The 27,861-nt window shown below is 40.4% G+C and overlaps 1 protein-coding gene across 1 annotated transcript; it reads left to right on the forward strand.

Annotated features, from left to right (window-relative positions):
• Positions 1-4,038: 4,038 nt before the first annotated feature.
• Positions 4,039-26,929, forward strand: wnt7aa (wingless-type MMTV integration site family, member 7Aa). Its single transcript, XM_068051789.1, has 4 exons — positions 4,039-4,381; positions 6,032-6,258; positions 8,620-8,891; positions 24,942-26,929. The coding sequence occupies exons 1-4, from the start codon at positions 4,311-4,313 to the stop codon at positions 25,419-25,421; spliced, it is 1,050 nt and encodes a 349-aa protein (XP_067907890.1). The 5' UTR covers positions 4,039-4,310; the 3' UTR covers positions 25,422-26,929.
• Positions 26,930-27,861: the final 932 nt, after the last annotated feature.

The following is a 27,861-nucleotide window of genomic DNA, read 5'->3' on the forward strand; positions in this document are numbered from 1 at the left end:
TCCCGATCCGAACTGGAAAACGTTATCATTTTTGCTTCTAATTTCCACCCTTCTCTCACATTTACATGGTCCATCTCCAACACTTCCCTTCCCTTCCTCGACTTCTCTATCTCCATCTCTGGGGATTGGTTGTCTACTAATATCCATTATAAGCCCACCGACTCCCATAGCTACCTCGACTACACTTCTTCATACCCTACCTCCTGTAAGGACTCCATTCCATTCTCCCAGTTTCTCCGTCTCTGACGCATCTGCTCTGATGATGCTACCTTCCATGACAACGCTTCTGATAAGTCTTCCTTTTTCTTCAACTGAGGATTCCCACCCACTGTGGTTGACAGGGCCCTCAACTGTGACCAGCCCATTTCCCACACCTCACCTCTCACCCCTTCCCCTCCCTCCCAGAACCGCGACAGGGTTCCCCTTGTCCTCACTTTACACCCCATCAGCCTCCATATCGAAAAGATCATCCTCCGCCATTTCCGCCACCTCCAGCGTGTTGCCACTACCAAACGTATCTTCCCCTCCCTTTCCCTGTCAGCATTCCGAAGGGATCGTTCCCTCCGCGACACCCTGGTCCACTTCTCCATTACCCCCACCACCTCATCCCCTTCCCATGGCACCTTCCCCTGTAAGCGCAGGAGGTGTAATACCTACCCATTTACCTCCTCTCTCCTCACTATCCCAGGCCCCAAACACTCCTTTCAGGTGAAGCAGCATTTTCTTGTACTTCTTTCAATGTAGTATACTGTATTCGCTGCTCACAATGTGGTCTCCTCTACATTGGGGAGACCAAACGGAGACTGGTGACTGCTTTGCGGAACACCTCCGCTCAGTCCAAAAGCATGACCCCGAGCTTCCGGTTGCTTGCCATTTCAACACTCCCCCCTGCTCTCATGCTCACATCTCTGTCCTTGGATTTCTGCAGTGTTCCAGTGAACATCAACGCAAGCTCGAGGAACAGCATCTCATTTACCGATTAGGCACACTACAGCCTACCAGACTGAACATTGAGTTCAATAATTTCAGAGCATGACAGGCCCCCCATTTTAATTTTATTTTTAGTTATTTTTTCGTTTTTCTTTTTTGTATTTTTTTTGTTTTATTTTATTTCATCTTAGTTTGTTCAGTTTGCTTACCCACTGTTTTTTTCATGTTTGTACTTGTGGCTGTTCAATTTCCACTCTGTTAACAGCCTATCTGTACGAATGCTTTATCTTTCAACACACCATTAACATATTGTTTGCCTTTGCTCCATGACCTTCTGGTCAGCTATTCTGTGACCTTGTCCTACCTACACCTTCTGTTTTGTTATCTCTCCCGCCGCCCCCCCCCCCCCCCACCCCCCCCACTTTACTTGCTTAAAACCTTTCACATTTCTAATATTTGCCAGTACTGAAGAAGGGTCACTGACCTGAAACGTTATCTCTGCTTCTCTCTCCACAGATGCTGCCAGACCTGCTGAGTATTTCCAGCATTTCTTGTTTTTATTGTGCATTTTATGTGTTTGCTGGCTTGTTAGAATTTTGTAGTCCTGAAGATTTGGAAATTACTGGTTTTTTTAGTGCTGCGGCTGCTTCATTGGTGGATAATTCCAACATCAGTAGACCAAGATCTGTTGATACCAGTGACTTAAGAGATAAGCAAATCAAGGGAGCATTTATATGTCGCCCTAGGAGTTGACATTGTGGGCACCTGTGCAGCCCATGAAGACAAGAGTTTAGATTCTTAGCTCTACAGATACATGTTTCAAACCAGCTGTGCAGTATAACTACAACCACAACAGTGATTTGTTTGTACTATATTTTTGAAAGAGGGTCCTTACAAATCCTACTTTATTCCTTTCTATATTTTACTTACTCTGCATTAACTGTACATTGTATTATGCAACACTGCTCGATTCCAAGCTATAAAAGTTTAGTCTACTAAATTCATCTACTAATCCCAAACTCTATCAAACTGTGTTACATTGTATACTGGTATCAAATTCTGCACACAACTGGTTGCACTAGTTTTCTAAGCTGTACTTGCTGCTTGAATCAGCACTTCTTTAAATTATAGCATAAGACATTGGAAAGTTAATTACAACGTATGATTCGTATTGCATATGGTTAGTAAATGATGAGCTTAACCAGAAGTTAATTCATGATACACCAGATTTACATTAAAGGAATCTTAAATTCCTAATTTTCATAAAAGTGTAACATTAAAGTCAAGTGAAAGAACTCCTCCACGCACCCCCACATCCCGATCCCGGAGGCTCAGAGAGGGAAAAGGTATCAATGATATCCTGACGTCTGCCAAGCACCATCAACAACACTCTTTGGTAAAAGGTAGCCAGCACTGGCAACCAGTGACAATGACCAAACTGGCAGCATCATTGATCACATAGGCAGAATTAACCAGCAAGATGCCCTGTTCAAAGGACGTGGTACATAAACGGGCAAAACTCCTCCTTCCAGCTATTTTCCTCAAAATTAATTAGCAGAAGTAAATTTGGATATACCATGGGCATCAGGGCAATGGCACAATAGAAGCAGAACTAGCTAACTCGCTCATTTTAAAATCACCTAGCCATTCATGATTTATGGTTGCATAGCTAGTGGAGATATTTAACATATTCTGGCCATGATCTATTCAAATTATAAAATCATGGTAAATTTTTAACTGAAAGTGAGCTTAAATGAGCATTCTTGTAGAAAAATAAAATCAATTCAAGCAACTTTGTAACCCCATTTTATCAAAGTGTTCCAGCCGTTGGGATACGATTTTATACGTGTTTGAAATTTTGTCTGCGTTTGTAAAAAAAAACCAGACCCTTTGAGTTCATAATTCAAAATGAACAGATACAAAAATGCCTACCTAAAACAAACGTCACTCATTCTGAACCACGTGCTAACGCCTCTCAGAAATGATCCGTATCTATCTATTGGGGCGCACGACACCATTGCCTGAAATAGAGATTTGTCAAACAGTGGCTAATAGTGAAATATGGCATCATGTAAAGGATGAAATTGAAAAGGTAGCTTTGTACGGTGCACTCTTGAATATGGTTAATGTTCCGGATTTAGTTCAATCACTGCCCAGCAATCCGAACCCTTTCCTATTCAGGGTACTTAGTGACTCTTAAACGTATGCGTCTGATACCATCGAGATTGTGCACTAATGCCAGCTTCGCGACCAGTTTGCCGGAGTGCTGAAGCAGCAGTCACCCCATTCAGTCTAAGGACATTTGAAAGAGTAGGATCAGTTGGTGAGAGAAAAATAGAGGGACAATTTATTAATCCAGACTCAAAATGTGAGCTGGGGGAGGCGGGGGGAGGGGAGTGAGAAGACTATAAAAATCTAACAAATGGAAAGAACCCTACTAGTAGTCAGTCAGAGGGCGGCGCGTTAGGGCGGTTTAATCACAAAAGTGCCTCAGTTCCCATTCTATCACACAGCATGAGAAACCCTTTGCTCCATAAACCCCTCATTGGCAGGATCTCCACTTCCTTGCGACAGACAGCTCACAAACTAATGTGCCAAGTGGTCAGTAGGTGTTTAAGCTGAAAAAAAATCTATTATTAAATATCAATAAAACCGACGCAGAATACGACAACAGGCAGTCCTTTATAAGAACTTGCAATTAATTGTGCGCTTGATCCATGGAAAGAGAGAGAGAGAATCCGTGGTGAAAAATCCTCTCAGTGTCCAGATCAGATTGCAGGACCGAAATAATGAAAGCTAAAAGTGATTATAAAGCTCCCTAATCTTATCTAACTTCGGCGCAAGGTAGTCCCGATACAATATTCAATTGGGTCTTGTCTGCACTCATGTACGTTTTTAAAATGGAAACTTGTTAGGTCATCCACACAGAATTCTGCACGTTCTTCGTTAGCAACCCCCTCCCTCCTCCCCCCGAATAAAAAGGTGAATGTGTGCACTCAACAGGTATTTTGTGGGTCTGCTGCATTTTCCCAATGAACACGCCCAAATAGATGAGATAGATATATAGAACCTGGGGGAAGATCCAGCGTCTCTGTGCTGAATGCCTGAGATCCTGTGTGATCTCGATCCCAGCCTCCCATTTCAATCTCCATACGTGTGACACGCATACAGATGATGGATAATCTGTAAAAAAAAAAGTGCAGGATATCGATTCTCCACTGGGATTTACAATATACGCTGGTTTTACTTTGGGTGCACAGTAGCTGAGATCACAAGGGTCAGTTTGTCTCGAAATACCTTCGACTGTCTCTGCCTGGGACTCTGATTAACAAGCAGACAAACTCGAACAGAATTGCATCCAGCACACAAAACTTAACAACATGAACCGAAAAACCAGACGCTGGCTCTTCCACATTTTCCTGTGTGTGGGAATCGTGTATCTTAAAATAGGGTAAGTGGCTTTTGGAGAAAGTTTGCCGTGTCTAGACGTGCCAATGTTTTACATTGCAAGCTTTGACGATGTGATTATGTTTTTGTGTCTATAATAACAAAGTCCGCTGTGCTGGTTGGATCCTGAAAACTCACAAGCAGTATTGCCTCTGCCGAATACACGCTACTATTGGGGAAAAAAGTTTATTGAATTAATAAAAAGCCAAGTGTGCAAAGCAAACCATACATTCAGGAGAGAAAGCACAAAGCTGTGCTATAATATCGTGGCAGGAGGGGGGGGGGGGGGGCGGTTGCTGGAGAATTAAACGACGTTAAGCATTTTATATTCCTAAAAGGTCAATCTGGGCTCAAAATATACGGTGCACGGTGCAACGGAACCTGTAACTCCAACCCCGACCCAAACTTGGCTAACAGGATTTACAGGTCATAAAACATATTAGTATGGACGAATCTCAAGCACAATAAAGTTGGAATGGCTGGTGAGATCTCGTTGCTCTGTTCAGCTGTTCTGAAAAGGATAACGCGTTCAATGCAGAAAGTCGAGCAGGCAGGGCTCTCCCTCTCCGAAGCTGCTTCAAGTTATACAGAGCTTGATATGGAGACTCGGGGCAGTAACACAATGGGATGGTCGCGATTTGCACAATCACCTGTTCTATAGATCGATCAGTATGTATAGATGGGATAGATAGAACTACATGCAGAATTAACCCCGGTCTGTTTTCCCCTTTGCATGTGGCATCTGACTTGCCAGTTCACTTCATCTCGTTCAGTACAACTCTCTTAAAATCTGAACGTAAAGTGTAAGGAAGAAAAAAAGAGGTTAACAGGGAAGTGAACGCATGAAGCAAATGTCAGAACTGCTCCAGTATAAGTAAAATAGTCGTCATTCGTCCAATATCAGCCTTATCGCTCCATTTAATAAATTAACAAGTTTTGTTGTATATCGAGTACCAGATTGATAGGTAAACATTCATTTGAACGCATTCATATCACGATGCAGCTCAATGGTTATAAATTGAGCACCGATACTTTCAACCACGTTGCATGTTTAATTGATGTGAGATTGCTTAGTAGTCAGTGAGATACATAGTGTGTTGCAAAAGCAATGTACTATTTAATACTACAGTGGAAAGATTTACATTTGTGATTTTAAAAAAAATGAATACATTCCCCAATAATCTTGTTCGGCTGCTTCTTGAGTTCCCAATACGGACCGTTTCCCCATCCCTAAAATGAATGGAGGCTGCACGCTCCTCAAATTGGTACAGTGCCCCTCAGTCACGAATTTTCAGGTTTTATTTATCTTTTAACTGACCAGGTTAAATCCAGGCGTTAAAATAAACGTCTCCAGATAGAAGGGAAGATTTGAAAAGCCTGGTCCTTCTGATCAAATTTACAATAGTTGAGGTCGATCAAAGTCGAACTTACCAAAAGAATTAGATGAAGTTACCTAAATGCCTCATTGGATATGTCTCAACCTATGAAAATAACGAGATAATTAAAAAAAATACTGTACAACCTTATCGGCTAACATGCATTTATGACTTTAAAAGGACTCCATTGTGTTTATGCAGCGAATTACGTGTTTAGGGTTAATAATTAGTTGTGTTTGCTCTCTCTCTCTCTCAATGTGTGTCTATATTTGCTACAGCGGATTCTCTTCGGTGGTGGCGCTGGGAGCGAACATTATCTGCAGTAAGATACCGGGACTGGCGCCTAGGCAGCGGGCGATCTGTCAGAGTCGCCCCGATGCCATCATCGTCATCGGAGAAGGGGCTCAGATGGGAATCAACGAATGTCAATTCCAGTTCCGATACGGTCGCTGGAACTGCTCGGCACTCGGCGAAAGAACCGTCTTTGGCAAAGAGCTCAGAGTTGGTATGTTAGAAAATGCAAACTCTGCTGTCCATTCCAATCAGTCACAATGTAAGATAGAAATATAAGATCGCTGTATAGCAGGGAACTTTGTGCCAAATCTACAGGCAAGAATTATCCCATAAAGCTATTGTGTTCATGTTGCAACGTTTAGTCAATTTCAAATGAATTTCACAGTTTGCTGAGAATCACCCAAACAAAATTAGTTCTAATCTGGAAGCAGTCCTGCCAGGTGTCGAAACAGACAAAAAGTGGAAAACATTTAGCATTTTGAACAAAATATCATTCCTGTTTATTACAATTTTTTACAAGTGGGTAATCAGGGATTTACTGTTTGCGGGTCAGCACTGTAATAATCAATATCTGTACAGTTGCTTCACCAGAGGAATTGACAGCATTTTCATCACTCGCTTTATTTAAGAATAAACCTAAAACGTGTCCTCAAGTTGCGTTTTTGCAAGTAACTCAAATCTTTTATGATGTGTACATTTTGGAGTCTCTCTAAAACGAAGCAATCAAACAATTACTTTCATGTTACTTCCCACAGGTAGACATTTCTTGCTGTTGCGTTCAGTTGCTTTGATGGTCCATAAATAGTGTCTCCCTTCTCCAATCACTTTACCCAAGTTCATGCAAACATCAGTACTACTCTCCTACCTTTGGCTGTGAATCAGCAACACCAACTCGTTTCTTGGTTACAGCACACACATGCTATCAGTCTTTTCAGCGTGGGCAGTTTATTAAAATCATTGTCAAAATTGAGAGTCCGCCAAAGCAACGGAATACTGAACAATTCTTTGAAACTCCTGGCGATTATTGACTTTTAGACACGTAATGCGGGTAAACATTTTATCAAGTTTGACTTCAAAGAACTCAAGGTGTAACTTTCGCCATAAATAAAGCAGTGCCGTTAACCTAACATAGAGCGAATTATCTATGACAAATCATGTTGTCATTCTGAACCAGTACATATGGTTATTTTGCTTTTTAACTTCGTCAAATAAAGGATAGTTTTTTAAAGATCGCATGTCCTGTTTCTGTAAGGGTTAATTACCTGCTGTATCTATTCCGTTTCCTCCAGTTTATGCATTTGTGTAAATGTATTTAATCTTATTGGCACACACTCAAAGGACATGGCAGCAAATTGTAGAACTGTGGGTTCCTAGAGCTGAAAGTCTAGAGGCGAATTTCATTCAGAATGCACAAAAGTGAGGAAGAGGTACAGCCAATCACATAATACAGAAGCACACTTCAATAATCCAAGACACGCGCCATCACGGAATATTTACTGCGGTGATTATAACTCTGGGACAGAAACCTTTCAAGTTTACAACTATCCAGCTCCCTCCTAGCAAGGCCCACATGACTCATTCTCGTCCCTGACTTTCTTTCGAAAGTTCCCACCTTTCAATTTTATTCAGATATAAAGAATAAAAACATAACCGACTGTTAAAAAAACACAATGCACAACGACAGTAGATTCAAAAGTGTAACGACGTAAGATGCATTGTTTTAGTCAATCACATGACAACAGTCGGATGCTTTTAATTGAGGCCGAAGCAAGACATTAATTAGCACCTTGTTGCCGAATATGAAACCCCCACTTGGAAGTGTGCTAAACACAGTAGTGATAGAGATATTATATGAGAAGCGACTTTGCAAGACTATTAATGAAGAGCCCATAAAAAGGTCATATTTAATGAAATTAACCGTTTTCAGCAGCAAAATCATTGTCTGAGGTAGTCTTCTATTGATAAAAGCAAAATACTGCGGATGCTGGAAATCTGAAATAAAAACAGAAAGTGCTGGAAATACTCGGCAGGTCTGACAGTATCTGTGAAGGAAGAACAGTTTCTCCTTAGATGCTGCCAGACCTGCTGAGTATTTCCAGCATTTTCTGTTTTTATTTCAGTCTTCTAAGGAGTTGGGACTGTACTCTGTGCATTATAGTCTGTCATGACGTGCAGTAAGCACAACACTTATTATACAAAAGCAATCATGAATGTGTTTTCTACATTTTGAAATTGATCTCAATTTCTTGCAACCATTTACTATTGGTAATATTACCCTCATGTTTAATCCTTTTATTTGATGAATGCAAAATTTCGTATGAGTTATGCACAATATTCTTTACATCACTTTGGATTTGGCTGGCAACAGGTGAATTTTATAAAATGTAAATTGATGTATTGGTTGAGATTAAAAACGAGGCCCACTTCTACCAAATATTTTAAATGCTTATTTAAAAAGAAAAACTTTAGCACAAAACATTATTGTGTGATCTGAATGTAAAATATAAGGTACTCTGATTATTATTGGTCTATGAACCAAACTAATATACGTGTCCCAATATCTTGATTGCAGGAAGCAGAGAAGCAGCCTTCACTTATGCTATTATTGCTGCTGGAGTAGCTCATGCTATTACTGCTGCATGCACCCAGGGAAACCTGAGTGATTGTGGCTGTGACAAAGAAAAACAGGGTCACTACAATCAGGAGGAAGGCTGGAAATGGGGAGGCTGTTCTGCAGACATCAGATATGGAATTGGATTCTCCAAAGTGTTTGTAGATGCAAGAGAAATCAAACAAAATGCCAGGACACTTATGAACCTACACAACAATGAGGCAGGGCGAAAGGTAAGAATGATAGCCACTTGTCTTATATGGAAAAGAAGTTACAAAAGTATGTTTCATTTTCTGATTTTTCAATTATATTTAAAGAAATGGTAAATAAATGAAATAATTAAGTATTAATATCTAGGTATCTCCCAAGCACCACTAACAGAATGACATAACATATACACAACTCCATTAATCAAGGCAAACACTTTTCACTAAAGTGATACATGCAGAATCATTTTAAAAGTTTTTTTAAAACTTTAGACTGGAATTCTAGATCACATCTGTTCTTTGGGTTTCAAAGAGCTCCAATGCATAATTAATTACAACCAATCATATGAGACAGAGAAAATGCTGAAGGTGATTTATTATTTTAATCCATTACAGATAACCTTAAAGTTGCTTTGTATTTTTTAATATTCAATGCTATATTTTTGTCTTTCTGTGTAGAAAGTGCAGGGTGAAAATGGCTTTAGAAGGAAAACATTATGTCCTCACATTTTTAATATTTCAAATTTACATTACCAAAAAGAGTAACTACAAAGTGTAGAGTTAATATGCATTTTTCACAATCACTTTTTGTTTAAGATACTAAACTCTAAGATAATTTCCATTCTTTGAAACTGTGTCAATTTATCTATGTGTACGATTTAGGTAGTTTGATTGGATAATGGCTGTTGTTTCTTCAGTCATAGCTTACAAGTTAATATCATTTTTGAAGATGGCATTAGGCTGGCTACCAAGCTGAGAAAGCACAGCAGTGCAATGCAATGCGAGTGCATTGCCTGCTTTTCACAGGCACCAGTTGCTTTTAAAGCCCTTTTTTCCTTATGCACCATCAATCTGGAACACATATAAATCACCAACAGAGATACTCAAACTAATGGTGCATATTTTATTTTACGTTGGGCTTGTAGACTTTTGTATTCAAGCTTTTGAAAATGCTCTTCCACATTAACTGATATGGTGACTCACAGATTATAAATAATTTGTTCATGTTTTGAACCAAAGTATATTTTGGATAGGCTACAAGAAATTCAGTTATTAGGTGATAAAACCAGAGAAAGAAACATGGTAGCTTCTAAGTGGATATAAATGGTACCATCTTCATAGAAAAGAATTGAGCAATCCTTTTATTTTCAGGAGTGAGAAGAGTCACAATGCTCCTCATTTTCATCATAATGACATCTAATTCAAGTGGCACAATGATGAATTGGAATGTGGACATGTTCATTGTATAACAGACACATAAAAAAACAAATTCCAAACACTATAATTATTATTTGAAAACAAAATTCTCACCAAAAATTCACTTTGCCTACTGAATACTAATGAAATTTGACTAATGTATAAGATTATTCAGGACAAATTGTGCATCTACCGTTCCATTTTCTCAACCATAATATCACATTTGTTTTCTGATTAAATATATCACAAACTATTACTTAGGCATATCTTAAGGCTCTTTGCACTTAATGAATAAGATTATCATGAAGAATCTGATAACTTTCCCATTATCTGTAGTTAGAAAAACAAGACAAAACTTTCCTTTCTGTATTCTTTTAAATCATCACTCTCCCTTAAAAGCATCATGGTAAAATTTTGAATGCCTTAAGGTTCTAAGTTATCACCTGTCTCTAATCACATCATTTTCTTCCACAACTACTTTTCCAACATCACAATATCATATTCTAAAATGACACAACACAACAGCATGATATTTTCATCTCCCATGCCTTCTTGACTTTTTTGAGGATGTGATATCTCAAGTGTACAGTGGAAAGCATGTGACGTAGCATAAGACTTAGAGAAAGCCTTCAGTATTATTCAACATGAAAACCTGTTACACAATTTTAAGGCAAAACTTGAAGGCAGTTAGAAAATTGACTGAAAGAAAGGAACAAGCAGGTATAGTTACTGGAGTGATATGGGTTGAGGAGATGTACTGAATGGAGTGTCTCAGGGGGCATTGCTTGGTTACTACTATTTCTATTCCACATGAATAACCTCGATATAGAAATGCAATGCTAGCTGGTCAATTTAACAGATGACACTGAACTGGAGGGGGCAGGGTTAATTGAGGCTGATGAAGCAGAAGGATTTAGATAAAATGAGCAATTCAGCAGAACAATTGCAGATGCAATTAAATAGGCATAAGTACAAGGTGTTTCACGGCCAAAGAAAAAATGGTGGGCATTCATATTTCAATGATATCAAAATAGCTAAACGAGAGGATGAAAGATCTGGGAGTGATTGTAGTCTCAACACCTATAGTCATTGCAGTATCAAAAAAGCAATTACATTCTGAGCTATAACTCCAAATCAGCAGAATTAATTCTGAGGATGTCACACTGAACTGTATGGTGCTCTGGTCAGATTGCACCTTGAGTACTGTGTTCAGTTCAGATCATTGAGTCATAAGGCCTGAAGGCAGTGCAGGGTAGGGCCACGAGTTTGATTCCTCTTGTCAGAGTACTCAGTTATGAGGATATATTAGAAAAAAACCTCTTTAGCCTTGAAAGAAAGTAAATGAGAGGGAGCTTTATAGAAATATAAAAACATGCTAATTACAACAGAAATAGTTAACTCAGGGCATTATTTCAAATTAAACTAAGACTGCAGGCTTTGGGACATTGATAAAAAGTTCAGGGTTGATGTCAGGAAGCACCTGTTCAAGTAAAGGGTGATCAATACCTGGAACGGTCTTAATAGAAGAAAAATCTCTGAAATCATTCAAGACTCAATTAGATGCTGTGATAGTGAGGGGATAGGTTTCAATGATGAATAGGAACAGTAGTAGGCCATTTAGCCCCTTGAGCCTGTTCTGCCATTCAATGAGATCGTAGCTGATCTGTGGCCTAACTCTACATACCTGCCTTTGCCCCATAGCCCTTAATACTTTTGGTTAACAAAAATCTATCAATCTCAGTTTTAAAATTAACAATTGTTCTAGCATTAGCTGCCATTTGTAGAAGAGAGTCCAACACTTCAACTGCCCTTTATGTTAATAAATGTTTCCCTATTTCACTCCTGAAAGTTTTGGCTCTAATTTTTAGACTATGTCCCCTCATCCTAGACTGCCCAACTAGAGGAAATAGTTTCTCCTTATCTATCCTATCTGATCTCCTTAATATCATGAAAACTTCGATCAAATCAGTCCTTAACCTTCTCAATTCAAGGGATTAATATCCTAGTTAGTTTAATCTCTCCTCGTAGCTTAACCCTTAGAGTCTAGGTATCAATCTAGCAAATCTACCCTGCACTCCCTGCTAGGAATTGAATGATCTCCCTCATTTATCCCTATCTTTGCGAATAGCTGGACATTTAATAGTGTTATGAGAATAATCAGAAGCAATCAAAATATGCAGCATCCATTGTAATGTTGCACATTATAGTAAAACCAACTTCAATGAATTTATGTCTAATCCAACTCTACTTACAGCAAAATATTCCATGTCCTAATTTGGAAAACATGTACCCAAATTTTCCTCACAGAGACCACAAGGACGGCTGACATGGGAAATCAAAATGTTGCTCTGCCGTGATAGGGAGATACTCTTCCCCATGCTGTCTATGTCTTTGATTTATAGTATACGAGGTTCCAGTGCCATTAGATATTGTCAGACACTGACTTGGGTCATAAAACCTAACAGTATTAAATCTATGTAATCCTCCAAAATACCCTACTCACCTGCATATCTGCATATATAATAGAGCTCAAGACCTTAATATAAGCTTATGGAAGAATCCCCAGACTTTCTTGTGCTTTCTCAGTTCCAGCCATTTGTTAGTTGCCTAGATTCCAATGTATCACACAGGCATTTTACCTTGGCTTGCTGGGGACGTGAATCTGGGCCTAATGCATCACTGCTTTTAATAATATAGTCACTGCTGATATGTCAAGTTTTCTGGACATCATACAATACAGACATGAGATTGGCACTCGCTCTGGTCCTTGTGGTTTGTAAGCATTCAAAGGTTCAGAACATGTGGAAGTGTGTATCTGTAGCAATTACCTCTCCAGGACTCATTTTGCACAGATTATCAGGGATTGTATGATGCTTATTGTTACTGTATGATGTTACATGTATGATTTTGGTTTACTACTCTTGGATTCTGCTGCATTTGATTATCAAGGAGCAGTTTTAATATCTTATCCATTCCTCTGTCATTATGTAGCAGCCTCTGGCCATTCAGGTTTTTGTTAAGTTTTCTGTGTTCTTGGTTGAAGTGAAGATGGATATTAAACAGAAGGAGGAGATCTGTCTGTCAGAGATTTTTAGACTTTGGAGGCATAGTTGTAAGGAGCTTGGGGCAAACCTTTGTGTCTTAGAGGTAGCAATAGATTTGAAAGCAGTGGAATATGTTATACTGAGTGATGTGGAATTTGCAAAACAGCTGCAGAACCATGATGACCTTAAGCTTTTTGGAATACTAGGTTTATTTCAGTGATGCCCTTTTTGTGCTACATGTTGTAACTAGTTGAGAGCTAACCAATAACCAAACTGGAGAGAGGGCAAATATAGACAAGAGATAGTTTAAGTGAGGGATAAGCCTCTATTGACTCCAAGAAGGACTATGAGATCTTTTTGAGCCTGGATCATCTTTCCTGGACTTCTATGAAGAGTAGATTATTTACAGAAATTGTGTGTTCACATCATGTCTGAGGCAATAATTGCCCAGAATTGGTTTCCAATGATAATGTCTAGGTTCAGACCTGTAATTTCCATTAAACTACTGACAAACCAACTTCCTTTCCCAATTCCCACACCAGCTGATATTATAAATCATTTCTTCTCCTCAGGGACCATCCAACTCTCTGTTAAAAATGTCATAGAATCAGCACGGTTACATAATGACAGCATAAAAGGAGGCTATTTGGGCTGTCTTGTCCATGCCTGCTCTCTGCAAGAGCAACATAGCTGGTCCCACTCCCCCACCCTTGCCCAGCCCTGCAATTTTTTTTCTCTTCAGGTGCTTATCCAATTCCCTTTTGAAAGCCACAATTGAATCTGCCTCCACCACACTCTCAGACAGTGTATTCTAGATCTAACCACTTGCTGCATAAAAATGTTTATTCTTATAATGCCATTGGCTCTTTTGCCAATTACCTTAAATCAGTGTCTTCTGGTTCTCGCTCCTTCCGCCAATGGGAACAGTTTCTCTCTATCTACTCTGTCCAGATCCCTCATGATTTTGAACATCTCTATCAAATCTCTTTTCAACCTTCTTTCCCTCAATAAAACACTGAGCCTGTATCCTTAAAAAATATCAGCCCATCTCCAATCTCCCTTTCCTGCTTATTATCCTTAAACATGTTACTACCTCTCAGATCCATTTCCTCTGCTCCTGCAACTCCCTTTGAATCCTTTCAATCAGGTTGCCATCCCTCCACAACACTGGAACAGTGCTAATTAAAGTTATCAATGATATTTTCAATGACCATAATCATGATTAATTGCCCTTCTGTGTGTTCCTGACCCATCTATAACCATTGATATACACTGCAACATTCGCCTTCAACACTGCTGCTCTGTTGTTCTGCTTGGCCAGTCTGCCCTTTCTTGGTTCCTCTTACCTATTCAGTGGTGGCCAAAGCATCTTTAGCAATGGCTTCACTTCCCACCCCTGCTTTGTCACCTTGTGAGTTCTCCAAGCATCTATTCTTAGCTCCCTTCTTTTCCTTAATTACATGCTGCCCCTTGACAACATCCGCAGACATTGTTCAGATTCCACACATATGTTGATGACACCCAGCTATGCATCTTCCTTCCCCCACATTTTTTGATTCTACTCCTCCACCGCCTTGGTACTATCAGACTGCCTGTCCACCATTCAGTCTTGGATAAGTCACAGTTTTCTCCAATTAAACACTGGGAAGACTGAAGCCATTGTCTGAACCCCTGCCACAGATTCTAATCCCCTCCACGTTCACTGTCTCAGGCTGAACCAGTCTGTTCATAACCTTGGCATCTTATTTGACCCAAAACTAATGTTCTAACCCCATATTCTCTTTTCCCAATGATTGCCTACTTCCACCTCTGTATTATTGCCTGCTTTCGTCCCAGCAGAGTTCATCTTACACTGAAACGTCCAGACTTCTCCTGACTCAACAGTTCCAATGTTCTCCTGGCCTCCCAACCTCCACTCTTTGTAAACTTCAGCTTGTTCAAAATTCTGTTGCCTGTATCTTATGTTACACCAAGTCCCGCTCACCAATCACTCAGTACCTGCTGACCTACATTGGTTCTTGGTCTCCCAGTGCTTTGAAATTAAAATGCTAATCGTTGTGTTTAAATCCTTGTATAGCCTCATCCTTCCCTATCCAGCAACCTCACCCAGCACTATAATACTCCTGAAGTCTCCATTCCTTTGGCTCCTGTTTGCCCCACCATTGGTATCCATGCCTTCCGCTACCTAGGTTCCACAGTTTGGAATTCTCTCCTTAAATCCCCCATCCCACCTCTCCTCCATAAGATTCCTCTTTTGATACCCCTTCTAATCTCTCCTTCTTTGGCTCTGTGTTCAATTTTTTCCTTCTACGAAGTGCCTTTGGATGTTTTTCTGTACTAAAGCTGCTATATATATGTAAAAGTAAAACACAATGGATGCTGCAAAGCTGAAATAAAAACAGAAAACGCTGGAAATACTCAGCAGGTCAGGCACCATCCGTGGAGAGAAAAGTAGAATTAATGTTTTGGGTCGATGGCCCTTCATCAGAACTGGAAAAACTTAGAGATATAACAGGCTTTAAGCAAGTACAGAGGCATAGAACGTGGGAGGGAAGGAAAGGTCAACAGGATAGGTCAGTGATAGAGTGGAGGCAGGAGAAATTAAGGCTGGAACTTAGGCATCCCCCAGGAGCGGGCTGGAAGGAGGGGGTGCATAAAATCGAGTGGGAGGCGAGGGGCACCGTGGCCATTGCCTACCCACCCCTGCTGCTTTTTTACCAGTGGTGGGGGAGGTGTCAAATAGTCCGCCCACCCCAGGCCAATTGTTTGCCACTTAAGGGCCTCCTTCTTCCGCCGCTGCTATTCTATCAGTGGTGGACAGGAACTTCTGCACCTGAGGAGGGTGGGGGGGGAGGGGGGGGGGGAATCCCTCCTGTGCCCCATGGAGGGCCTGCCCAGCAGCACGGGCTGCGCTGGCTAAAACTACCCCCACTGCCCTGGTCACCTTCCTCGCTGGGGCCCAGCTGATTGTCCTCAGCCGATTATCCCCGGCGAAGGCCAAACCCCACTTATCTTCCTGAAGGGTGACGTCCATTGTCCTCTTCTTGCTGGGTGCAGTCCCAGCAGTAGCCACTACTACCTGTGGCACTGCTGGGACTGAAGAGCTGCCAACCCTCTGATTGACTGGCAGCTCTTGGAGGCAGGACTTCCCACCTCACAGGGATGGAAGTCTTGACCAAGGCCAAGTAAAAGCTTGGGCCACTCAAAATTGCAGTGTGGCTTCCAGGCCTGATGAGGTGGGCTGTCCCCTTTTTAGCCGGTGTGCAGGGACACTGCCACAAAGTAAAATTCCAGCCTAAATGATGAAAGGGATGATGATGCAAGACAAAGAGAGATGGTAATGAGACAAGTTAAGAACAAGAGATCAGTCTCGAGAAGGTGTAAATGGCAATAGCAGAATCATTACCGACAGCTGCTGTCTGAAAAAATGTGAGCAGTAGTTAGGTTAGGCCACAACTAGGATATTGCCTCCAGTTCTGGTCACCACACTTTAGCAAGGATGTAAAGGTCCTTGAGAGGGTGCAGTGGAGATTTACCAGAATAGTTCCAGGGATGAGGGATTTTAGCTACAAGGTTAGGTTGGAGAAGTTGTGGTTGTTCTCCTTGGAGCAAAGGAGATTCAGGGGAGATTTGATAGAGGTGTACAAGATTATGACAGGTTTAGATAAAGTGGACAAAGAAAAACTGTTCCCATTAGCAGATGGTACAAGGACTAGGGGACACAGATTTAAGGTTTTGGGCAAGAGATGCAGGGGAATGTGAGGAAGAATTTTTTTACGCAGCAAGTGGTAATGACCTGGAACTCACTGCTAACGAGAATGGTGGAAGCAGAGATGATAAATGATTTCAAAAGGAAATTGGATGGGCACTTGAGGGAAATAAACTTTCAGGGCTACAGAGATAGAGCAGGGGAATGGGATTGATTGGCTTGCTCTATAGAGAGCCAGCAAGGACTCGATGGGTTGAATGGCCTCCTTTTGTGCCGTAATGTCTTTATGGTTATGATTTAAAATTGTTGAACTTAATGTTGAGTTGGGAAAGCTGTAAAGTATCCAATTGAAAGATGAGGTGCTGTTCCTCAAGCTTCTATTGAGCTTCATTAGAGTAGTGTAGGGTGTCAGGGACAGAGAGGCCACAGTGGGAGTAGGGTGGAGAATTACAATGGCTGGTGATCAGAAGCTTAGGGTCACACTTGCTGACTAAATGGTGCTGCTGCACAAAGCAGTCACCTAATCTATGTTTGGACTCCCCAGTGCAGAGGAGACTGCATTGTGAGCAGTGAATACAATACAATAAATCAGAAGAAGTACTATTGCCATTTCACCCAGAAGGAGTGTTTGGGACTCTGAACAGTGGGAAAGGTCATAACAGTGCAGGTATAGCATCCCCTGCGTTTGCATGGAAAGGTGCCTTGGGAAGGGGAGTGTGTGTCTGGGGTAATTGACGTCAGGACCAGGGTGCTGTTGTTTTTGAGAAATTGTTGCTTTTGTTACATCCATGGATTTTTAGCAATCCATAGTAATTAAAAAATATTGAGGCCCCTGATTTATTGTGCCTGAATGCAGTCGAACATCATCATGGAAAGGCAGAAGAGATGGGGAATACATTCATCTTTATCGTACTTACTTTTCTCCGTATTGATATGGTTAAGTTGCACCTCATGTTTGTACCTGTATATGCACGGGGGGTGAGTAATATTTTGTCTATAAGGCTGATAGTTTGGGGGGTGGTGGTGGGGGGGAGGTACCATCTTGTCTCAGATGACAAGCAGTGAAAGAATTTTCTTTTCAGTTCAAAATTAGTCTCAATGGAGTTACAAGGTTGGGGATGGGTGACCTCCTATCTGTCCGACCCTGGGGAAGTTTGCTGATTGGAGGGGTACTTTTTATCTTTTGGCTTTTGGTTGGAAGAAACCAGCATGAAATTATTGTTTGTCTTTCTCTCATATTTATACACTTTTGATACTTTGAAATATGGCATCTTAAGTGACAGACACAAAGCTTTTTTATATATTCCATCAGATCACCCCTGATATTGCTCATGGTGAGGCAGAGGATGCGCTGCTTTTTGCTACATTAAATGCAATATATTATCAGGGCTACTGCTTTATAATAATTGAATAATTTAACTGTATTTCATTACAATGTAGTACAGAAATGTTAGCAGTACTTTTGGGTTTAATTTGTATAATTATGTCCTATTTTCAAACAGATTGTAAATAATGGCATTTATATATACATTTATTTATTTAGCTATGTAATGAATTTGATGCCTTAAAGAATCTAGGCTCCAGAGGAAGATGGCAGGGAAGATGCTCGGAGGTGTACATAGATAGGAGGCATGTAGAAGCACTCAAGGATGGGACAGGTGATACAATTTTAGTCATGTTTGGAGGGTGGTCTCATGGGATTGAGAGCAGTGGCAGACAGGAGGTAAGGTATAAGAAGAATGGAGGAGTGTGGGAGCATCAGGTTGTGGGGTGGGGTGATTCTTGGGTATTGGAATGGTAGTGGAGGGCTTAAGGGTCTGTGAGTAATGTGTTAGAGGCATGATGTGTGCAGCAATGGGTGATGGGTTTTGGGGTATGGGAGCACTGGGATAATGGTGGTGGAATATTGATGCGTTGGGAAAGAGGTTTGTTGGCTGTCTGAACACTGGGAAAATAAATTAATGGGAAAGGTCGTGTGAGGTGCTGTTGAGAAAAATGATGGAGCTGCATTCATGGCTGTGATCCAACACTTATATCCTGTTACCATGGACACTGTGGCAAGAGATGACAGGAGAGATCAGGAAAGGGTAAAGTCTTGGGGCAAAGCTACAGTAGTGGGAAAAGGGCAGTAGGATGGTGAGGGAAGTGGTGACCATGAAGCAGGAAAAGGTATAGATTCTTGTGGTGGGGATTGTGAGAGATAGTAGGGTAGAGTTGGGAGTGGCAAACAGAGAGGGGATAAAGGCATGGGTATGTGAAGTAGTTGATGGTGGAAAGATGGCAAGAGGTGACAGGAGGGAGCTGTGAAGGGAAAATTATATTGATGCTTAGGATGGAGTGGGGTTAAAGCTGCGAACCTTCATTAATTGTTCATTCTCCCCAGAATTAAGCTGGAGAAGCCAGTTATTTAAAATGGATGCTGAGTTCATGTGTTAGTAAAGACAGTGTGCTCTTCAAATAAAAGAGGCTTCCTTAACTGATTTTGAGAATCCCTTTCCTGCAATGCAAAATCGATCTTGTTAGTAATTACAACACAGTTAAAATTTGATAAATAATATTAAAACAATAAAATACAATAAAAGCAGAGTAAATGATTGTAAAAGTGCAGTAAATCATAGTATAAAGCAAAAAATACAGTAAAGTGAATAATAGTAATAATAGTAAAGTGCAGTAAATGATAGAGCACTGTAAATAACAGAAAATTGTAGTAAATGATAATGATCATAGGAGTAAATGATAGTAAAAGCTCAGCATATGATGGTTAAGCATGGCAGGCAGATGTGACAGAAATATTCGAGGGGGATTTTATGGAGGCAACAGGGGTCTTGGCTTTGGCTGGAGAGCCAGTGAGAGACCCCTGTGTTGCCTCCTTTGGGAAAGACCCACTGTATCAGGAAGCACTCAAGCACTTGAAAGGCCACTGGCAGGCCTTTCCTGGGACCATGAGCCCGGGGATGGGAAGTCTCACCCGCCGAGAGCTACTGGCTAGTCAGAGGTTGGCACCTCTTTTGTTCAGCAGTGCCACTGGGGAGGCGGTGGCTGCTGCTGGAATGGCACCAGATGCCCAGGATCACAGAGCGACCTAGGTCAGAGGTAAGTGATGGCGGTATGGGTTTCATGGGGTGTGGGTCGCGAGGGCGGGGTGGGGGGGGGTCAGCGGCAAAGGGTGGTGCGTGGCTCTCAGCAGGCCCCCTTCCCGATGCTGGGTCCCTGGATTAGGCACTGAGTGCCTCTGAACGAGGTACTACCCCAGGAGACCACAAGCAACCCCGTACAGGTTTGCACGCCGTGCTCCCCACGTGATGAAGGGCCCGCCTGCCAGTGGGTTAATACCAGCGGCGGTAGGAAGAGGCCCTTAATTGGGCATTAATTTCCCTTTAAGGCCTCCATTGGCAGTGGGGCAGAAAGGCCATCCATGGTCCTTCCCGCCACGGACTTAATCAGGGTGGAGGTGGGATGGTCCCCACCCACCACCATCCTGCCCGATTAAATGCCCTCCCTGCCTCCAAACATGCCATGGGGGAGAGCATAAAATACCACCCAATGTGACAAAAAGATTACAAAATGTAATTGTGAGCACTCAGAATGTATGCTATATGAAATTTTAAAATATATTTTATGCACACATTGAAACATTCCTGAATGTTATTTCATTGTATTGTGTCCTTTTTCCAAGTGGAAGATGTCATTATAGATTTAATAATCTTCAACTTTTGTGTATTTGATCTGCAATGATATTGATGATTAATAGTTGTGAAGAACAATAATTCACAGTTGATAATATAAAGAGTATGGATCATACATTTGAAGAGCAATATTTAGATAATGAAATGATATATTTTTCTCTACTGTCACCTGCTGTTCAAATTGATGCTATCAGGATTATGCAGGAAAGTGCAGTTGAGGCCAAGGACCAGCCATGATTTTATCAAATGGTAGAGCAGGTTTCAGGGACCATATGGTCCACTCCTGCTCCGATTCCTTATGTTCTTATCCCTAGTCATGAGGGGTAAACCAAGATGTGAAACAATGCATGGATGCATTTAAACTACTTCTTACTCGTTCTTCAGTGGTGCCGGAAAGGATTGCTTGCTCCAGCAATTTTTCTTCCTCTGACAAATAAACCAGCTGAGATTAATGATACTGAGATTGGGTGTATTGGATCTCCTGGACACAGAACAGAGAGGAATATTGGACTAGAAGGATCACACACTTTTAACGCAGCCCGATCGATCTTCCGTCCACTAACTTAAGTGGATGGAAAAATCGAAGTGTGGTCCTTTCAGCTATATATTCCTCCATGTTTTGCTCAGGCAATTCAATATGTCCACATGTAATAACTGGAAAATACGCCCTTTCATCCTTATGGGGAACTTGAGTATAAATGGAATTGAAATTGAGTCTCCTACCTCTGAGTCCAACTCTTTATAGATGCTGATCCACCTGGGGGATATTTTAATAATCTGATGCTGAGGATTAGAACACCTTTGATATTTAAGGTGCCACTGTGGTTTTCCACTATGTGCTGATGGTAGGCGAGATTCCTGCTGCTGGCAGATAATCAGAAAATTAGCCACTAGTGTCAAAATCTATACTCCCTCTGTCAGGTATATCACAGGCTAGTTGCAGAGTGAAGTTCTTTCCACTGCATCCCAACAATATGTTTTAACTGCAATCTGAGATGCAAATGCAGGTTCCAAAGAAGAAAGGTCATTGCCATAATTCATTGCAGTAGTTCTCAATACCCCTTTATGCAAGGCATTAAGAAGTGCTGTGACAATGTATCATATTTGGGAGTGCTGCTTTGTAGTTACATGGCAGTGGAAGATTCAGATACAATTTTCACCATATTCCATTGAGATCCTGAGCTGTTGTGTAGAGTTGCCAAACGAAGGCCATGGGTCTCTCCACAAGGGAAAAGGAAATAGGGGATAGTTGTTACTATGCTGCTCTTGCACATCTCTTAATATCTAGGTAATAGCAACATTGGCTGACGTTTCAAAGTAGATTGCCTGCCCTCTTGCAGAAGAGACATGACTGAACACTGGGGTAAAAACAGAGACATTTACCACTATTTCAAAATATGGATAAAATTGTTATCACTACTAATCATCTTTTTCTATTTGTTCATGGGATGTAGACATTGCTAGCAAAGCCAGCATTTATTGAACATCCTTAATTGCCCTTGAGAAGGTAGTCTTAGCTGCCTTCTTGAAACGTTGCAGTCCATATTGTGTAGGTACTCCCACAGTGCTGTTAAATTGGAGTTCCAGGATTCTGAACCAGTGATAATGAAGGAATGGTGATATATTTCCAGGACAGGATGGCGTGTGACTTGGAGGGGAACTTGGAGGTGGTTCTGTTCCCATGCAGCTGCTGCACTTGTCTTTATATGTGGTAGAGGTCGCAGGTTTGGAAGGTGCTGCAGTACATCCTGTAGATGATACACACTGCACCAGTGGTGGAGGGAGTGAATGTTTAAGATGGTGCATGGTGCGCCAATCAAATGGGCTATTTTGTCCTGGATGTTGTCGAGTTTCTTGAATGTTGTTGGAGCTGCACTCATCCAGGCACGTGGGGAGTATTCCATCACACTCCTGACTTGTGCCTTGCAGATCGTAGAAAGGCTTTCAGGGAGGGTCTGGAGGTGAGTTACTCACTGCAGAATTCCCACCCTCTGACCTGCTCTTGTAGCCACTGTATTTATGTGGATGGCCCAGTTTAGTTTTTGTTCAGTGGTTCATTGATATTTGCAAGATTCTCAGATATTGATTTTAAGATGGGAAACTATTTTAGTCTGTATAAAGTGAAAAATAAAACAAAGAAAAACTCTAATAGAGCCTAATCATATGGTTGTTTTAAGTGCCAATTTGACTCAAATCAAAGCTCTTTTGCTTCTGAGTCAGAAGGTTACATTGCCTACCAGGGTAAGGGATATCTCTAACTGTCTGGAAAGGAACCTAGAAACGGAGGAGGAATAACTAGTTGTTGGAATCCATGTAGGAAGCAACGACGTAGGAAACAACAGGGAAGAGGTCCTGCTGAGAGAGTATCAGGATCGGGGACAATGGTATAGTGGATTTGCAATCCAAATGTCTGGACTGATCATCCTGGGAATGTGAGTTCAACTCCCACCATGGGAGTTTGAACATTTGAGTTCAATTAAAAAAATTCTGGAAACAGAAAACTGGGACCAGAAAACGTGACCACAAAGCCGTAAAAACTTACCCTAATGTTCTTAAGGGAAGGAAATCTGCTGTCCTTACCAAGTTTGGCCTATATGTGATTCCAGTCCCACACCAACATAGTTGCTTCTGAAGTGTTCTAGCAAGTGTGGTAACTAGGGATGGGTAATAAATGCTGATATCCTAAGAATAAATAAAAAATGTTTAAAAAAGGAACTAGGTACAACATTAAAAGGAAGACCTTGAGGGCGGTAATCTCCGGATTATTACCTGGGGCACGTGCTATTTGGTATAGGGATAAAATGATCAGGAATGTAAATGTGGGAAGGAGGGTTTCTTTTCACGGGACACTGGCACCAGTACTAAGACAGGAGGAGGATATACTCCTGGTATGGGGTACACCTCAACCAGACTGGGATTAAGGTCATAGCAGAAAGGCTAAACAGACTGTAGAAGGAAATCTAAGCCAGTAAAGAAATTCTGGGTGGAAAAATATAATAACATAAAGGTAAAATAAAGACAGGATAGGAGTACAAAAGGAGATAATGATCATGTAAATACTCTGGGAGCAGAAAAGATTATAGGAAGTAATAAGAAAATAGCTGTTAAAAATAAAGCAGGAGTGATGAAAAATATAAATATATCAAATTGCCTGTATAGCATTGTGCAGCACATCAGCCACCGAGTGTGATAGGTCACAAAATGTGAGAAATACACCATCAGTGCACACAGGCAGAATAGGGACAGTTATCCAGTGTGTTATGTACACAAACGCATGTAGCATTAGGAATAAAACTAGTGCGTTAGAAGCACAAATTCATCTTAAAGGATATGCTGTCATGGCCATTACAGAGATATGGCTACAAGCTGGGCATGATTAAGAGCTAAATAGTCCTGGTCATGGGATCTTCAGAAAGGACAGGGAAATTGGGAAAGGAGGAAGAGTACCAATATTGCTAAATGACACAGGCACAGCAGTGGAAAGAAAGGACTTCAGTAAGAGTGAACAGGTGGTATACGGGTAGAGCTAAGAACAGTAAAGGATGCAACACTCTGGTGGAAGTTGTCTACAGACCTCTGGACAGCAATGATGTAGCAGGGAAATGTATAAATACAGAGATCATTATTTTGCATCCACCAAGCCACTATTATTCACTTTTTGCAATCAGAATCGGGATTAAGCATTCTCAGATTTTATATAATATGAATAAGATAAAGCGTAAAACATCCTATATATTACTGCAGCAATATATCTTAACCCCACCTCAAACCAGCACTAAGGTGATCTTACCAGTTCCCTTGCTTCTTTTAAGTTAGACTGCCCATTATTGCATAATGAGATTTAATTTTGTGTCATGCAGAAGGAAGATACTTTCATCTCATCAGGGCTCTGTTCAAACCCAGGATTCAAAAGGGTCTTACTGCACCGCTTAGTTCTCCAAAACATGTTTAATTTTATCTTGGGGTGTGTGGCCAGTGACTGTTTGATTTAGGCATTCAGTTTACCTAGAACGGGAAAGCCATTGAATCAAACACCGGCACTGCCAGAAAACCAACTGAAGTAATGAAGTGAAGCAGCATTAAAAAAAGTTAATTGTTAAGCAACCATTTCTCAGAAGACAGTATTCACAATCTATTTGTAACTTTTATGAAGCTATTAGACTACTTTCACCCTGACTTTTGATTTTAATTCAGTGTTGATACAGTTTCTGACATTTCAGTTGAATTGTGGTCAGAAATGAGTCCTGAAAGATGGACTGATTCTCATATCTGGTTTTCTGAACCCCATTAATCTGTACAGCTTTATAATCTCATCAGTGTGCAGTCAGTCAGTGTTATAAAACAGTTCCATTTAAGGTTCTTATAATTTGGTGTAAATGCAGAAAAGGCCGACATTTTTATTATAGGGTTGGTTACATGTATTGCATTTATTTCATTTTAGATTCTTGGAGAAAATATGAAATTAGAATGCAAATGTCATGGAGTATCTGGATCGTGTACAACTAAAACATGCTGGACAATGCTTCCCAAATTCAGAGAACTGGGCTACATCTTGAAAGAGAAATACAACGAAGCAGTTCAAGTTGAACCAGTAAGGACGCATCGAAATAAGCGACCGGTCTTCTTGAAGATTAAAAAGCCACTTTCATATCGGAAGCCTATGGTAACAGACTTAGTGTACATTGAGAAATCTCCTAACTACTGTGAGGAGGATCCAATCACTGGGAGCGTTGGGACCCAGGGGAGAATGTGTAACAAGACATCCTCTCAAAATAACAGTTGTGATTTGATGTGTTGTGGACGAGGATACAACACTCACCAGTATTCCAGAGTCTGGCAGTGCAACTGCAAATTCCACTGGTGTTGCTATGTCAAATGCAACACCTGCAGTGAAAGAACAGAAGTTTATACATGTAAATGAAATTGAATCTTTTATAGGGAGGAGAGTCATACCCTCCAAAGAAAATATTCCTACATTTGCACATGATCTCAACCTAGTGGCTGTGAGTTTGCAAATAATGTCTCGCTCTCTTATAGAATGCAAAAGCTTGAGGATCCCTGTCTGATAAAGTTGCCAGAGCTCAGCTGGATTACAAAGCAAAAAAAGCACCTGTTGCCATCTAATTCAAATACGTAAAGCCTATTGCAATTAGTGCATTGAAATAAATCCAGGTCTGAACAGAAAATGGCACAAGGTTGAAAGAGCCATAGTGGAATCAGCAGTAACTTGGCTTGAAAAAACCCCCTTTAAATATGGACTATAAACAGGACAGGGTTGATAATGCCCCTGTGAGAACTTCTGCTTTGAGTGTGGATTATGCAGATTTAGGTTTCTGCATTTGTGAAAAGCTTCTGCTTGTCTTGCCTGTCTGGATCTCACAGGATTGGCTACAGCAAGTATTACTGTTTTCAGTTTCCCATAGACACTGACTTATCAGCTTTTTCTTTTCTGCCACATTTTTTCACAGCCATTAAGAACACCATGGTGGACTGGGGCACTTGGACATAATGACTGACTATACCAGCAACTTTAAATAAATAGTAACAACAATATTTAACAATATATTTAGAGAAAAATAAACTAATATTAATTTATTTAAAAAGAACTTTACTTAACTTGGAATACTTCTACAAAGAAACAGTTTTACTTTCTTTGTGGAATAATTTCTTTAGATACAGCAAGAATTGGATTTGTTTGGCTGTATGTATTAGATTTTGCTCAGATATTTCTAACAGCTGTATTTGCAGGAACGTTCTGTGTCCTGCAGTATCAGGCTTTTTACTGACAAAAGCAGGCATCTTTTGTAAATCTTCTGCTGTTTTGCTGCTAGTTGTCTGGAAAATCAAACTGGTTGTGAACATCTTAAACTACTGTAAAAACTTGATTATTTTTCACTTTGAAATGTCAACTAATTATAAACCATTTGAACTAAAGATTCTCAAATTTGATACTCCAGACAAATCCCATCATGTGGAAAAAGGAACCATAGGTTAAGAGAATATATTTTGTAAGAGACTATTTTTATATGAATATTTTATTTATACTGTTTCTGCTTGTATAACTCTATAACCAGTACTTTTCTTAAAACAGGCATAAAAGCTGTGATTATTTGTAATAGATCTGAGGGAATTTAACAGCATTAAGACCGATTATTTTATGGACAGAATAGCAGCAAGCTGGATAAATTCAGATTCAAATGGTAGATGCATCAAAATACACAATGAACTTTCTTAGATTAGCTCTATCCGGATGTGTGTACAAACTGGCTCATTATTGCATTTCAAACTGCAGAATATGCAAAACAAGAACGGGGTATGTAGCATCAATTTTGTTAGTTGGCTTGAATTCATGATTGGTATTAACTGGATACTCATTTATCCCTTTCAGAAAAAAATTTAAATTGCTTCCCGCATGCGTCAGTCATTAAAATGTGGGGTTATGACTAGCAAATGTGCTGTGTGTGCTTTGAGATAAAGCTCCATATTGTGAAAGTGTCAGATTGATTTCGTCACTGCCATGCTTTAGACTGTGACTGTACAAACTAGCACTATACACACTGTCTGATTCACACAGATAACAGACAGAGCTGTTATCTGGAACAACAATGAAAAGTGGTCTATTTCTTTCATAAAGAATGCTGAGAATTCAAGAAGGTTTCACTACCAAGAACACATTCACTTTTTAGCACTTTACAGCACAGGTAAATCTTGTATATTTTTTACTTTCAAGTGTACCAGAACTATTGAACTTTAAGATTCTACAATATTATGTTAGACTAAGAGTATGCAAAAATCTGTAATTTGTGCTAGTTCCAAAACACACAGACTAAAATCCTATCAGATTTTGAAGCTTTAATCTAGTTAATAAAATCACACTTAGTTATAATAACTAATTTTCATGGACCAATATAAACAACTATGTGTCCACTTCGATTTCTGCCCTCTCCAAAAATACTTGCAAGGTATTTTGATGTTTAATTTTGACATTGTTTCCCAGAGAGCTTGTTTTAGATATATGTGCAGTTATGTCACTACAGCTGACCATCCACTTTTGAGAGATGTCTTCCTGCCAAAAAGGAAAATCCAATTCCCAATGTCATTGAAAAAATTAATAAGTAAGAAAACAAAGTTCTCAAATTTATAATCTAGTTGTTTAAACAGGTATAGAAATTGCACACTGGGGTCTTGTAGCATATATAATTTATTCCACAGCCTTGACCATGATAACCCAGGCTGCCTGATAGAAGTTCTTGTATGGATTTCTATGTGCATCCCAAACACAGGTGATGCATATAATGTCACTTCACAATCTTATCAGAAACAATATTTTTTTAAAAAGTAGCATTTTATTATGAATAATT

Source organism: Heterodontus francisci, chromosome 19 (genome assembly GCF_036365525.1).
Source record: "Heterodontus francisci isolate sHetFra1 chromosome 19, sHetFra1.hap1, whole genome shotgun sequence".
NCBI lineage: Eukaryota > Metazoa > Chordata > Chondrichthyes > Heterodontiformes > Heterodontidae > Heterodontus > Heterodontus francisci.

Bases quoted from the DNA above. Each gene is read 5' to 3' on its own strand.
- wnt7aa (XM_068051789.1), top strand. From the start codon at position 4,311: ATGAACCGAAAAACCAGACGCTGGCTCTTCCACATTTTCCTGTGTGTG. The intron at 4,382-6,031 runs GTAAGTGGCTTT...TATTTGCTACAG, and splicing joins ATCGTGTATCTTAAAATAGG to CGGATTCTCTTCGGTGGTGG. The intron at 6,259-8,619 runs GTATGTTAGAAA...TCTTGATTGCAG, and splicing joins TGGCAAAGAGCTCAGAGTTG to GAAGCAGAGAAGCAGCCTTC.